General features: G+C 38.7%; 1 protein-coding gene across 8 annotated transcripts in view; it reads right to left on the bottom strand.

Annotated features, from left to right (window-relative positions):
• Nucleotides 1-14,583, bottom strand: part of msi2b (musashi RNA-binding protein 2b) — a 293,528-nt gene that overhangs the window by 65,678 nt on the left and 213,267 nt on the right. For all 8 annotated transcript variants that reach the window (XM_044140959.1, XM_044140960.1, XM_044140958.1 and 5 more), the window contains exon 9: nucleotides 4,591-4,705. In XM_044140959.1, coding sequence (XP_043996894.1) covers nucleotides 4,591-4,705 — 115 coding nt within the window. The remainder of the gene's footprint in view (nucleotides 1-4,590; nucleotides 4,706-14,583) is intronic.

A 14,583-nucleotide genomic window follows, 5' to 3' on the forward strand; every position in this document is an offset into this window, starting at 1 on the left:
AGCTAAAGTGGTAGCAGACAGCAAGGGAGGAAGCAGCGCCACACAAGATTGTGATGGACAAGTGCCAGGGTCCTCCTCCTGTCTCTGATTGGTTGTTAGGTGACTCTTTGTTACTAAGGTCAATTGGCATGACCTCGCAGCTCCAAAGATGGAGTGTTCACCGACAGAAAAAAGATCAAATTTCAGAGCTCTGGAAAAGATGGTAAGAGTTTGAATCAACTGATTTCAGCTACAAGCTCAAAAGAAAGTCTCTAGTTTCTCATTGGTTTCAAAAATACCAAACAAATATGTTAAACATAAAGAGTCATCTGCATTTATTGTTTTAAAAAAAATGTAGAGAAGCATTGTGAAATCAGCTAGTGACTGGGTTGGGCAATTTGCAGCTTGAAGCTGCAGTATGTAACTTTGACCAAAAATATGTATTTTACGTATTTGTTAAAGCTGTCACTATCTTGTGACAGTATCGTATGAGACAGATATGTGAAAATAATTGAGCTCCCCTGCCTCCTCTCAGTGGTCCTATTGCTGATTACAAAAATGCCCTGCTCCCAGTCAGAAAGAACCAATCAGAGCCAGGAGGAGGGTCTTAGTGCTGTCAATCATGCTCAGTTTAATGAGTCAAGTACACAATGACTTTGTGTTTGTGTTAAAATATTGATATTTATATTAGTAAAATCCTATTTTATACAAACTTCTCTCCCACACAAGAGGTAAATAATAAATATTATTAGAAAAATACTATTGAACTGTCTAAAAGGTTATTTATAGAGCATTTATTACAAGATTCCTAATGTTCTAGAAGCCTGCCCAGAGGTATGAGGTACACCACCTATGAGCACATTTCTGCAGCATAAAGGTGTCCATACATGCATGAAAAACATCTTTAGCATGTCTGGGCATTTTTCCGCGCATATGCAGGATATGTGAATGTTGGAGTGCGAGCATGTGTGTAGGCTCTGTTCTGTATGCTTCGTGGGCTGTGCCAGCTGGAATCAGAAAGGTTGACCTTGGTCATAAATATCTAATCAGTGTTTGCTGTCCATGAAAAAGTTCAATTTATTCCTGACCCAATGGGAAAATGCCTCAGCCAGAGCCTCTCTTGCAGACAAAACGAAATTCAACTCTGAGAGGCGGTGAGAGGAACCTTAACTTGGTTTGGATGAAGTAGGACAGAGGCATCGCTTGAGAAAAAAAAACAAAAAAAAAACAGTTCTCATCATCTGCTGATGAGAAGTCATCACCAGGAAGTTACAGATGGATAGCTCTCACAAAAAAAAGCCCTCATTGTTTGTTTGGTCTGAAAAGAACCGCGATATGGTACAATGAAAAGCCATCACAGCCAGCAAAGTATTGGATATTACGTGTTTGATACTGTCTTACTGTCAAACTGAATAAGTGCCTGACTGAAATTGTTGGCTCAAATACCACTGCTCTTGATTCTTCCCTATTTCAACATCTTGTGAAATGAAAAAAAGAAAAGAAAAAGAAAAGCATAGATTACAAGAGGTAAAAGCAGAATTTGAAGCCATATGGATACACTATAGAGAGGTTTTGAGGTACATTGAATGCATGCTGAAAGTGCCTGCATGTGTAAAATAGCAGAAAGGCAGCCGGGAAGAAATCGTAAAAGAAAGAAAAGGCAGGGGATAACTTGTTGTTTCGCTTAATGAAGCTTGCTGCTGTGCCTGGCCTTGTGGTGGCCTCTTAGTGCTCTTATTTGCCTTATTAATATGCATGCTAATGTACCTATTTTATGGCCCAACAGTTCTGATTCACTTTAAAATCAATTATCCATCTGGTACACCCATACCTCGCGCAGGCTCAAATGTGTATTAATTTCAGCAAACATACATCGGCACAACACAATAAAGATAAATGCCTCGATTAGAGGCAGTAAACAAAGGAGCTAGGGATGGCTTTAATGAGATTTGGCACAAAAGGAGCTTACACTTTCTTAAATAATGAGCCTAGGGTCCCTTTTTCCAAATGCAAATTATATAAAGGAATGTTTCGCTGTCCTTGTTCCAATTTCATTTAGATAAGAGTGTCTCCAAACAAGTTGGCTGTTAATATTCTCACATGAGCACATCACTGCCTTTCTGCCTGGCATCTCCCAGTGGAGGGGAGAAGAGTGCTCTCTGCGGCGCAGACACTTTAGTCTGTAATAAGTTCTGAAAAGTTCACTATGCTTGTTAAATACTTCGACCAGATGAGATGGAACTGAAAACGGCTCTGACCGAGTCGACAGACGCTCTTGGCTGGACTCGTCAACTGTTTTACCACCAACAACTGTATAATCACTTTCAAGGAAAGGTCAAGCCTGCGGTTGCCGTGACAATTTAAGTAACTTTATGCAGACAAATGACAAGATCAATGCATAGACAGAGAGTTGATAGAATTAATTTACTGCCTTTGAGAGCACAACTACTGATGTTTTAAGTCATTGCAGAACAAGAAGGAGAGGAATTGTTTTTTTTTTCAATAAACCTTTAAAACTACTTGATCACTGAAATAATTATTCTAACGTTTATTTTATGATTTGTGCATTAACTAAAATCTTAAATTAGTTCTTAACAGGTGCAGTTTACATTAATGTTTTGTATGAGTAGTTTAATTGCATCTTCAAAAGGTACAGATATAAATGATATCTGCATATGATGAGCATATACAAACATAATCTGCATGTAAGTCGGTGTGTATATCCATAGCATTACATGTTGGGTTCCCTTTGTGAAAAAATGAGGAGATGAAATAGCTTAGCTTATTTAAACATAGAGTTTGACAAAACAAGACCTAATCAGTATTTTAGATTAACCAAATGAAATTGTCACCTGGATCTTTATTGTAATAGGTTATGAAAATAAATGTAACTATGGGTTAGGCATGCATGACAGTTTTTCTACTACCTGAATTTAAAGATATTTACATGAACGCTTATTTAAAAAACTAAGTAACTACATTTTAAATCTAGTATGTGGCAGTATCTAGAATTGACGAAAATGCAGGAGCGCTAACTTTAAATCCCTCTGCTTCAGGTGGAGAAGAGCCATTTGGAGGGCAATCATTTGCTTTTTATGGAAAAAGACGGTAAGTGATGGCAAATCCATTTGGTTTAGCCACACAATCAAATTATATGCATATGGAATGTGAACGGCAAATAGATGGCCAGGTAGATAACTAGACAGACAGACAGATAGCCAGATAGATGGGAGGAGAGTAAGGGGGCAGGGAGGCAGAGAGTGCATCGGTGTTAAATAAAAAGGGACACAGGCATGGGCTGGATGGTAATGAAGAGGGGTGGGTCGGCAGCTGAGGTCCCTGTAGATGAGATCTCTCTCTGACATGTGTGTCCCCTTCATTACCCATTAAGGGGGGCACAGTGATGAATCCTTAATATGACATTACACCAATTTTCCTCTTCATTTAGTCTGCTAATGTGCTGGTCTGCTCCTATATGCCCAGGGGCTGCCTGTACCAGACTCAACCCGAAATAGACCACAGTGGCCACTGGTGGCATACCTTGAAGCAGCCTAATTAGGGGCAGCAACCACCTAATAGAGCTTTTTAGATGGGGGGTAGTTTACTTAGTTTGTTTTACAATAGGTTGAACCTGATGCTTGAGTGAGACGCGTATTGCCTGTTAATCTGATTTTATTTGAGAGATATCTTTCATTTACATTTTATTACGTTCCAACAATGATGTATTCAAATTCTTTTACTGGGATTTTATGGGATAGACCAATAAAAAAGTATGATGCAAGGAAAAGAACTCATGGTCTCAATTTATTAAAAAAAATGGTGAGCATTCTTACTCAACCCCTCTTTACTCTGATAACTCTAAATAAAATCCAGTGTATCCGACTGCTTCCAGAATTCCCCTAATAAGTAAATTTTCAGTCCCTTTGAGATTCAAAACTTTTGTTTCAAGGGAGACCTAGCCAAGAGGCAGCGAAGATTATGCAACAATTACTAGTAGTTACATAATTAAAGTGCCACACAAATAATTATTAAAAACAGTCACAATTTAAAGAATTCATCTCCAGTGTTCAGTTTGGACTTCAAAGTGTTCATTGAAATAAGTCCAGTTAATTTCCAGTCATTTTCCAACATGCTCCATGTAGGTGAAGCTGAGTGAATGGTGTTTTTGAGCAGAGAAGAACTGATCGGGGTTACTGTGTAGATGGGTGGAGCTAAATGTGGAGTAATCCTACATGAAAACCTGCAAAATATTTGAGACTAGAGTAGAGGGTTCATCCTTCAGCAGAAAAATGACCCTAAACATACAGTCTGAGCAGAATTTACATGTGACAGAATGGCCTAGTCAAAGCCCAGACCTAAAGACAGCTGAAGAACAGACACAAAATAACTCAGACTAAGTTTGAGTTCTTTTGCAAAGATGAATGGGTAAAAACATTCTTCAAAGGTTTAACAGCTATAATTGTATCTTTGTCCTTCCACTTCAAAATGACGCACCACCTTGCCTTAGGCTTCCACATAAACTTCTCCATAAAATACAATAAAGTTTGTGGTTGTGATGTGAGAAAATGTGAAGCAGTTCAGAAAGTGTGTGTATTGCTCAATCCAACTCACTCAGCATGCCCATCCCCAGCATGAAGGCATCCATGGTGTAGGGCAGACCCCGGGCTCGCCCTCGCGTACCTGGTGGGAACATCACCTCCTTGGGCTGGGCCTTCTTACATTCTACCTATGTACACAGACAAACACACACACACACACACCCACGCACACGCACACACAAAAAGACAAACCATTAGACTGTGTAGGTACACAAGAAGACAGATCTGACAGGGCTGTCTCAGCTCTTAAAGCTGGTTTCCGTCTGACTCACACACAGCTAGATGTTTTCCATGGGAGAGAGAGAAAGAGAAAGAGACAGGAAAAAACACGACTAAGTCAATCTGAGCTGCTCACATTTTAGAGGAAAGACTCCAAGGAAAACTTACAATCGTGCTCCTCCTGTATTAAAGCAAAGGTTATTGCTCCAGTGAGCATGTACCCGGAGCCTGGGGGAAATACAAGCTAAAGTCTTTTCAGAGTTTTGAGACATCAGAGCAGCAGAAGCTCTGCTTCTACCATCCTCTCAGACACAGACATATTTTTTTTTTAGAAGTTAAACATCATAATCACCAAAGAAGTAATAACTGCAACAATAGATGTAATTCAAGCAGCGCTTCACCCAGTAAAAAAGAAAAAAAAAAAGTTTTTTGTCTGCATTGCAAGAGTTGAAGTCCCCAGTGTCCCACCGCCTCATTCCACCTGCAGCACTCATCTCTTCCCTGCATTTATTCCTCTCACTCTACCTCTCACACATATACAGGTTTGCTCATTTTCCCATCTAGCAAGACTGACATCCCCTCCTCCTACATAACACATATCAAATGAGGGATGTGACAGGGGCAGATGAGGGGAAGAAGAAAGATGAGAGTGCTATTTACCACATATCCATCCTATCTGTAGGAATTACAGCAGCTGACGGCGTTGCCTCGGCCCCGTGTCTCTCGGTTGTTCTTTGGTAGGCTGAGTCCGTTCACCATCCTGCACAATCTATTTGCTCCACTGCCTGCTTGGCATCAGCCTGTCCATCTGTTTGTCTGTTTGCCTCCTGGCTCTCGCCCGCTTTCTCCCCACTGCCTCCACTTAAGCGGGGCTTTCTCGGCTGCCGCGATTCACATGTCATCCCGGCCTGCTGCACAAAGACAGGCTCCTGCACCGGTGCAACGTGCGCATCAACTGAAGGTATTGCTCGGCACCCATATAAATAGGCCTGCAGCTCCTGACAGGCCGGTGGTGAACATTATTATTCACACACAGAGCGGTAGGCACAACATGCTACCGCGAGTTGCCAAACTGAAGAAATACTTCATGCCTTGAGAGGTTTTCCGTGCCGAATCGATAAGAGTAACAAGCGCCGTACACTACATCCAGCCGAGAACAAGACATGTAAAAAGAGAGCACTAATGAAAAAGGTTTCTATCACAGAGAGGGAAGTTGCTGTGTTGCAAAGCTGTGATTTGTTGCTGTTAGCGGCCCCTTTTATTTGAAGCAGACCGACTAAAGTACACAGTTCCCTCAGCCACTTTGTAGCTGTCACAGCCACTCTGGCCTCCACATTCGCCTGGTGCGCTTTGACATTGTGCTGAAGAGAACTCAGGCGCTCCCTATAGTCAAGAGAATGACCCCCGGCATGGAAGCGGGAGCCGGCTGCTGGGACAAACAAGTGTGTTGGAAATCTCAGCGCGCTGCTGGGATTTTCATATGTTCACATGGCTGGGTGACAAATACGGTCGAGTTCCGCCCACGCCGCAGACGCGCTGCTGTCTGATCAGCCGTCCTCCTGTAACCCCTGCCACTTCCAGTGAGTTGGACGCTCAGGTGGCCTGCTGGGAGTTGAGACAGAGCCCCGCGTGTGAGTCATGCCTACATGCTCTCAGATACGAGTCTTTGATATTCAGAGCGAGGGCTCCTTGTCATGGATTTAAAAAAAAAAAAAAAACAGTCAGAAGCCAGGATCTGTGGTGGTGTGTGAGCATGTGGGTGTTCACCTGCATCACAGACAGAGAAGTGTGTGTGAGGGAGGCAGGCAGGAGCTTTCAAGAGTCAGTTAAGTTAAAGTAAAAAAAAAAAAAAAAAGAAAAGGGGTGGGTAGAGAGGACACGAAGACAATTCAGCACCTGCCAATGAAAAGCTACAAAAGGCTCAGCAACTGTGAGGGCGAAGATTCAAATTTTGCCAAGTGGAAAGTTTTAGCGGCCGAACCTTGAGCAGCTTAGGAACACTGAGTGTACAGGTGTTGGCTTAAAGTATTTCCAAGAATCAGGGCTTGTTGAACTCTCAAGGACTCCGGGATTTATTTATTTTTCTTTAAAGTCGTCGCAATAATGTGCTGCGAAAAGTGCAGAATCTGAACCCACAATATAAACATCAAGGTGGCATTGTGCAGCATGTTTGAACGGTTGGGAAAGCCGACACCCCATTAACCTGCCTTGACTTTCTGAAATTTAGCAAAGGCAAAGAGTCTGGGAGCGGCAGCAGCCTCAAAACACACAGGTACAGATTTAAACCTTTCAGCCATGCAGCGTTCACAAGTTCCAACTATCTCAACCTAAGTGCTTCCAGAATATACCGAAAGGGTACTTTCTGTGCTGCACTGATATACAGCAGTGAAGCTAAAACAAATCTTTTCATTAAGGTATATCAGCCACTGCCTATGACTGCCTGCATGCAAGGATACAGCCTCCTAAATGTAAGGCGTTTATTGGAGCAGATGTGTTGGTTAGACTTCGCTACATATAATTCAACCGGAGGCTTTAAATGATGTCTGAACAACTTGCAACACAGTTTAACAAGGGTATAAAATAATCCAAGCTGGCATCAGGCCCAAAACCAGTGTGTGGTATAAGAGGACAGATGTTGACATATAGAAGTCAGAGGAGTCCCCTGCTTGCAAAACCTTGCATGATATTTAAACCATTTAGTAATACACATACCAAAAGAGTCAAAGACTTTTTTATGCCAACTCTAACAATTATATATTTAAAATATGGATGAAGAAATCTGATTTGGAGTACCAAGCCTAATACATGTCCCTTGCAAACTGATTTTTATTTGATCAGAATTAGACATGCGGAGTTTCGCAGTGTCAAGGATTTAGATCATTTAGGTTTTCATAACTGCTAAAACTTTCCATATACACTGTTCTTATGGTTTAAAGTCCTAAAGATCTGAAAAGAGAAAACCAGAGAGTGACTCCTCCTAAGTTAACAGTGTCATATCTGGACTAAGTCCAGATAATGATGCAGGAAAGAGCATAAAATACAGGGAAATGTTTAGATATTGATGTCTGATCTTATGTTTTACACCTACAAGATAAAGTGATTCACTTAAAGGCAGACACCAAAAATTAACTCTTTTACAAAAACGTGTTTTCTTAACAAAAATCTTAATCTTAATAGTAAGTCAATAAAATGTTTGTTGTAGCCATACAGTAATCTGACATCTAATTATATTACTTGAATTTTCTATGTTAAATATCCATTTGCGTAAATAAATGTTAACTTACAGTTATTGTAAGATGCCTTCATTTTTTTCTGAAGTTTTCATACCTATATATTTTTACTAAAATATCTTCTGATTTCTTGTTTTTAAAATAGTTGTAGGTTAAGCTAACATTACTACTAGCTAATGGATACAAGCATGGCCTAAAAAGCATGCAGGAATGATACAACTCTTATTTTTGTAAATTTCAGTCTGTTCCTTTTATTCTGCAACAAAAAGAAAAGCATAACTTAAACCTTTATTTTCAATATGTAACATTATTTTCCCAGGAAACAAAGCAGCTGTTATACCTCTGTTTTAAATAAAAACCAGTAGATCCCATTATATAAACACTATGGCATCCTGAGTAGTGGTATTTTTCCTTCATATTGTTATACTTTGAGAATCTCATACATATGTGGTTCTCCGAAAGTTGGTTTTCTATATTAAACATTCAAGCTCTACATCAAAATTATTACACACCCCAACAGGATTACTTTATGATAAATGTTATAAAAGCCCACTGCTGAAGAAATAAACAACCCTCCTTTGTTTTGACTGTACGAAAGCTACGACATATTGGAGAAGCATGCCAGGAATGACCTTTTCAATGCATCCCCCATCTATATTAACCTTGTAGGTAGAATGGAGAGGTGTGGGCGGGATGGACTGGCAGTGACTGTCCTTCAGGGACCAGCGATGTGGGTGTGGAGTGCATCTGTGTGTGTGTGTGTGTTGAGGAGGAGGCGTACAGCTGCTATTAGCTTCACCAGTGAATGAATTCCATCAGTCGACTGGCAGACTGGAGAAAAGGAAATGGTGTGATTCATTTACTCCGAGCTGAACAGTCAAAACACACAGAGTGCATAGTTAAGGACTGTCACAGCACTGACTAGCCAATGTCGGGCCTGGTGAGGGTGAGATTACAACTAAAAAAAAAATAAAGTTTCGAACATAGTCTAAACATTTTAGCTTTTCAAACAAAAAAAAAAAAAAAGGAAAACTAAATATGATTTGCAACAACTGACATTAAACCTGAAAAATCAATGTTTTTGACAAGATTTAAGACACGCACCGAAAGCCAGTGTATTTCAATAGATCTTCTGATCAGCAGACTCTTTGTACTCTATAAAGACTTTAACCATGGTCAGTAAAGAAGCAAACAACAAAAACAGGACAATTGAGGGATCCAAGATGTATGATGACGACGGCAAGTTTTAGAAAAAGCAAAACGATGCCATCAATGGCGAACAATCTCAGACGAATCATTATGGTGACGATCTCCCTGCATGGTCACGGCATATAAAAGGTAAAGGATATGGGGTCATTTTGAGGCCATGTGCACCCCGTGGTATTCGCTCTCCCCCTCTTTCCAGGTTTTTATATTGCAAAATAATATTGTCGACATCGACACTAAGAAGCACATTCAGAAGTAGCACCATGATCATCAGGTTGATGTCAAATGGCCTCCATCACTTCCTCAATCAGCAGATTTGAACATCTCTGCGCTTTTATGGGACATCCTGGTGAGCGGAGTGCAAAGTGGATTTCCACTTCCTTCATCCCTCAAAGCTTTCCTTCTTCAATGAAGGGTAAACATCCAATTACTTACAGTCCAGGACTTGTAAGGCAGCTCTGCATGAGGGACCTAAACTACTCTGAAGGGTGGTCCTTTTCCCTTATTAGGCACTTGATGTTCAAAGAATGTGAGCAACTGACACTCTTGAAAAATATATATATTTTTTTTAAAAACCCAGAGGCCTGACTGTTTCTGTGTAGAACTCTCCTTTACCACATTCACAACATGCTCAGTTTACAGCTGTTAGGACAGGATGTCCGGCACTTATTTTTAGAGTAGTCATTCACAACTTCCAACGTTAATAGTCATTCTTTGTTCAGCTACAACGTTTGCAGTCCTAGCAATTCACAAATACTGCTCATATTAATTAAGTACTCTGTTATTAATGGATGCAATTAGATAAGCAAATGTATGTTTCTAACAACATTTAACTTAGCTGGCTTAGCTAGCCAGTTAACTCAGCGTCAAGCATAAGTTAGCTGATCCTGAAAATGTCTCCAACATCTCCAGTTAAGTGATGAAAGTTGTCAGATCCAGGGTTAGAGGAAAAAGCAATCCAAACAGAACAACCTCTATAACCAATAACTATAAACTTGTCAGTGGGTCGAGCTTCATTTATTGCAACAGCCTTGTTTTGTTGCTCTGTTAGCATCACTGTGGTTTGATGTTCTAAGTGCCAACATTTAGTCAGTACAAGTTAATAAAAAGTCACACTATTAAGTCAGTCATTTGTGGTGCGTTTTTCTTTATTCGTTGAGAATGCAAGGAAAGCACACCCAACTTTATGGTTTGGATGTATAAAGAATCTGTTCTTGTCTCGGTTCTAAAACAATTTAAATCAAACCTTAACACTGTGTCATTGAACATGTCATTTTTTTTATTAAATAAAGAGGAAGCCACAATAGAAAGGCTTAGGAAAAACAAAGTAACCTCTCCTAACAAAAAACATAACCTTCTGATTTTAGGAGGCTGTTTCTTTTTCTTTCTGTAAAAAGAAGCACGAGCCAATTTATATGTTAAAACTATTATAATGGTGTAAATATAAACACTACTGCAAATGCAAAATGTTGTATCATAGTTGACTTTAGCTGATCAGACAGGCCAGTTAATTGGTCTTTAATAATGATGATGATGATGATTAAAATCTCTAAGGTTTTGCGTGTCATGTTTTGCAACGCTCCGTGCATTTAGAATTGAGTCCCCCCATATTTTTGACTACAGGCTTTTGAGTTCAATATACAAACGTAGAGAGTGATTTAGCAGGCAGCATTATTATTCTTTTGAAAGTCATGATCACCAATTAGTCTCATTCTGATTTTCTATTGGGCACAATAATCATATAGTGGAAAAGGTGATATTGTGACAGCCCAACTGGAGAAACACCTTCCTCCAGGCGATAAAAAGAAATGCCGATCATAAAAGCTTCCAGCACAGGTGGTGATGCAGTGTAGGTGGACTTTTTTTTTTTAAACAAAAATAAAGACATTGAAATAAGGAGCAAAAATCTGAAGTAAAACCCTTACTGGTCCTGCACAGGTGTTCAGTTTTTCTCAAGCAAAAATAGCAAACCCATAAGGCTTTTTGAACTACTGTCACTCCTGTACGAATGAACTAACAACAGTTTTAAAGAACTAAACTGTATACGTGGTGTAAATTTGTTTGAGTCTATCTGACCTATCAAAAGCGTCCCAATTTTAAAGCCTTGCTTTCTTTGGTGCAATACTGATAACTAGCACAGTATTTACTGCTCATAAATTTTACATCCAACAGTCAGTATGCAAGTGTTTTTTGGTATGTGAGTGGGAACATTAAATTTTTACTGCTAAAAACAATCTTCAAAAATACAATATGATTAATTTTGTAATTGAAAGGGCCCCAATTTTATTTTTAATATCTATGAACAAAAAAAAATAAATAAATTGTGGAGGGCGCCCTGTTGGTCAGGGGCCCTTAAAATTGTCAGAACATCTCCCCCTATAGACACCCCTGCTTAAAGATGAAGATTATCTTATTTTCTTTGTGGTATTTCTGAGTATATCCATCAATCCATCCTCTAATTGTATTACTCTGATTAATTAACTTTTATCTCAGTTTGTTTTTATGTAGATGTAGATAGAAGTCTCTTTTTTAAATACCTTTTTATGACTAAAAATCTCAATTTTATTAGGATTTTGGAAGAAATCCTCTGAAATTTTATGTTTACCTGGAGTATATTGGTTTAATATCACGACTCAAGTTTCCTCAATTCTTCATTTCTACGCATTTATGTACATTTCTAGTTTTGCCACCGCATTTTTTAATTTATTTACTCATTATTGTTTCTCTTTTTTCATTTTTGCGTATCGATATGTTTTGTATTGCCTTATTGTGTATGGAAAGTACTTTGAAAATTCTAACAAATTTTAACAGCACATTGCAATCAAAATGTTAATTGCAGACTGTAGAGCAGCTAGTTTCAGAACAGATTTCAGTGCTATTGAGTTTCAAAAACTGTCTAAAAAAGAATCCCGGTTGGCTACTCGTCTTTGAGCTGTGACACGACTTTTTTGAGGTTACAACTTTTGTAGCTCAGCCTATTGTTTCCAGGAAGAATTTAATTTAAAGATGACATCACTGGTAAACATTTTTTGACATGACCTCTTTGGTTATTTATATTAGAGAATAAAGACATTTGATGTGTCCACCATTATGAAACAGCAACCATACTCCTAGAAGCACTTATCCAGAGATTCTCTGACTATTTGGCAGGTATGCTGTTGCAAACATCTTTAAGAACTTGTCACAGTTCTTGTGTGGATTTAGGCAGTCCCAGCTGCTCCAGTCTCTCCATGTAATCCCAGACTGGCTCCATGATACCAATAGAAAGCCCGTGTGAGGGCCAAACCATCTGTTGCACGACTGTGTTTCTAGCCACTTGAGCGGATTCTTTATATGATCAAAGCTGTTTGGCTTGGGTCAATCTGCACAATAGATTTTGGGAAAACAGATATGCTCCATATGGGTGGGAATTATGAAAAATAAAGCAAAACAAAAACAAGAGAATTGTTTGGCATGTCTAACTTATAACTACGAAAGAAAAATAAACATGTACAGTTTGTTGTTTTACAGCAAAAATATTAAAACATGCTTAAAATGTGTGAGAGCATTGTGTTTAATAACAATATAAAAGCACAAAGGCTTAGGCTTATCATAAACTAGAAGATGTTGACCCACGAGTTTCACTGTTGACTGTAAAGCAAGTAGACATTGACATTGCCTGACAGGGAGCCTTCCAAGAAAGAGCCACCTGCTCCAAAGCTGGAACAATCAAATTTAACTGAAATCTACAGTTTTTGTGGTCAGAAGACACAAAAATATGGATTTTATTTCCCTGAGAAAACAATATCTGGTCAAGGTGAGGCATGCTGTACCACCTGCTAATCCTGGTGGCAGCAGCATCATGCTGGTGGTCTGCTTGGATCTCAACACTGGATTAATGAAGAGTGAGAACTTTATTACTCTTCATTAATCAATGTCAAGTCAGTTGTTCCAACTGGTCCATGATCTCAAACACACCAAACTGGTTTAGGAATGGATAAACGAGCTAACCTCAACGTTTTGAAGACATGGCAACTTCACCTCATCCTTATTGAAACTTGATGGACTATATTTCAGAATATTTTGATGGGTTCTATTATTTCTGTTAAGTGCTAAAATGTATTTCTGTTGCGGAATACACGTTATTGAACACTATCACATTATAACATAATAATGCAATGTGTAAACATGCTAATTTCATCCAGATTATGTTGTTAGGCTTCACTGACAACAAAACTCAAAAGTAGGAAGAGATTACCAACCTACAGAAACAATAAATGCTGCATGCATATGCAATATAATCATCACATTTATACAAGATTATTATCACAGTTGTACAATATATAATCATATTTTTACAATATAACTATCAAGTTATAGTGATGGTGTTCAAAAGCTTATTTTCTTCCATACACTTCTGCAGATAAGAGAAGTGGAGAAAAATGTGTGACAAGGCGAGACTTGCTAAATGACATTTATCCAAACATCAGTAGTTTGAATATCTTACCTTGAGTGGATTTCAGAAATTCCACAATAAGCTAAGCAAAATACATTGCCGTCGTATGATGTAAAATCATTTAAACTCGATAAAATGATTAAAAACAAATCACAAACAGACCCAAATTAATGGCTGTTTATGTTTATGAAAACCTCTCGACTAAACCTCGATGCTTTAATGATTGTTTGTTAATGTTCCAAGCTTTCTTTAGAGCCTCTACTAAGAATTTCTGAACATTTTATGTCCAAACAATGAAGAGTTTTGAATAAATGCCTGATTTCATTAATACTAAATCAGATGAGATAGACCCTTAGAGCCTATTTGACGTCATTAGCACTGTAATTGCGCATTTTGTCAGAAAGACATTTTAAAATACTGAAAAACCTACCTAGGAATATTTTTGGTGGTGATTTGCTGTCTTTGAAAGTTTAAAATAAAATAAAAAATGATCTTGAATGGTTAGATTAAAAACCACTGTGAGTCCATTTTAATGACCCACCACTCGCTCATCAGAGCCAAAACTTGATTATAATTATGCAGTATTATTAAGAACTAGCTGCACTTCCACAACAACTGGCTGTAGAGTGATTAAGGAACTTGTTTCCTCAAGAAAACAGAATTTACAACTTTCCCTCAGCTGTCAAAGAGACTTCTTTCCCTGTGGTATTATATAGACATTCACATATGTGGAGGTGTGATGAAAAAGCTTCGAAAAGCTTTGAAAATATTTGAAAACCGTCATCCCGTCCTCTATCTATTGATTTTTACTCCAAAATATTTACTAGTTTCAACACAAGGATGGTGGCTGCAGAAGCTGGAGGATGTTTTAACAATGACATAGCCCCAGAGGAGATAATCAATAGTTTTATCACAT

This window comes from Gambusia affinis, linkage group LG15 (genome assembly GCF_019740435.1).
Source record: "Gambusia affinis linkage group LG15, SWU_Gaff_1.0, whole genome shotgun sequence".
Lineage (NCBI taxonomy): Eukaryota > Metazoa > Chordata > Actinopteri > Cyprinodontiformes > Poeciliidae > Gambusia > Gambusia affinis.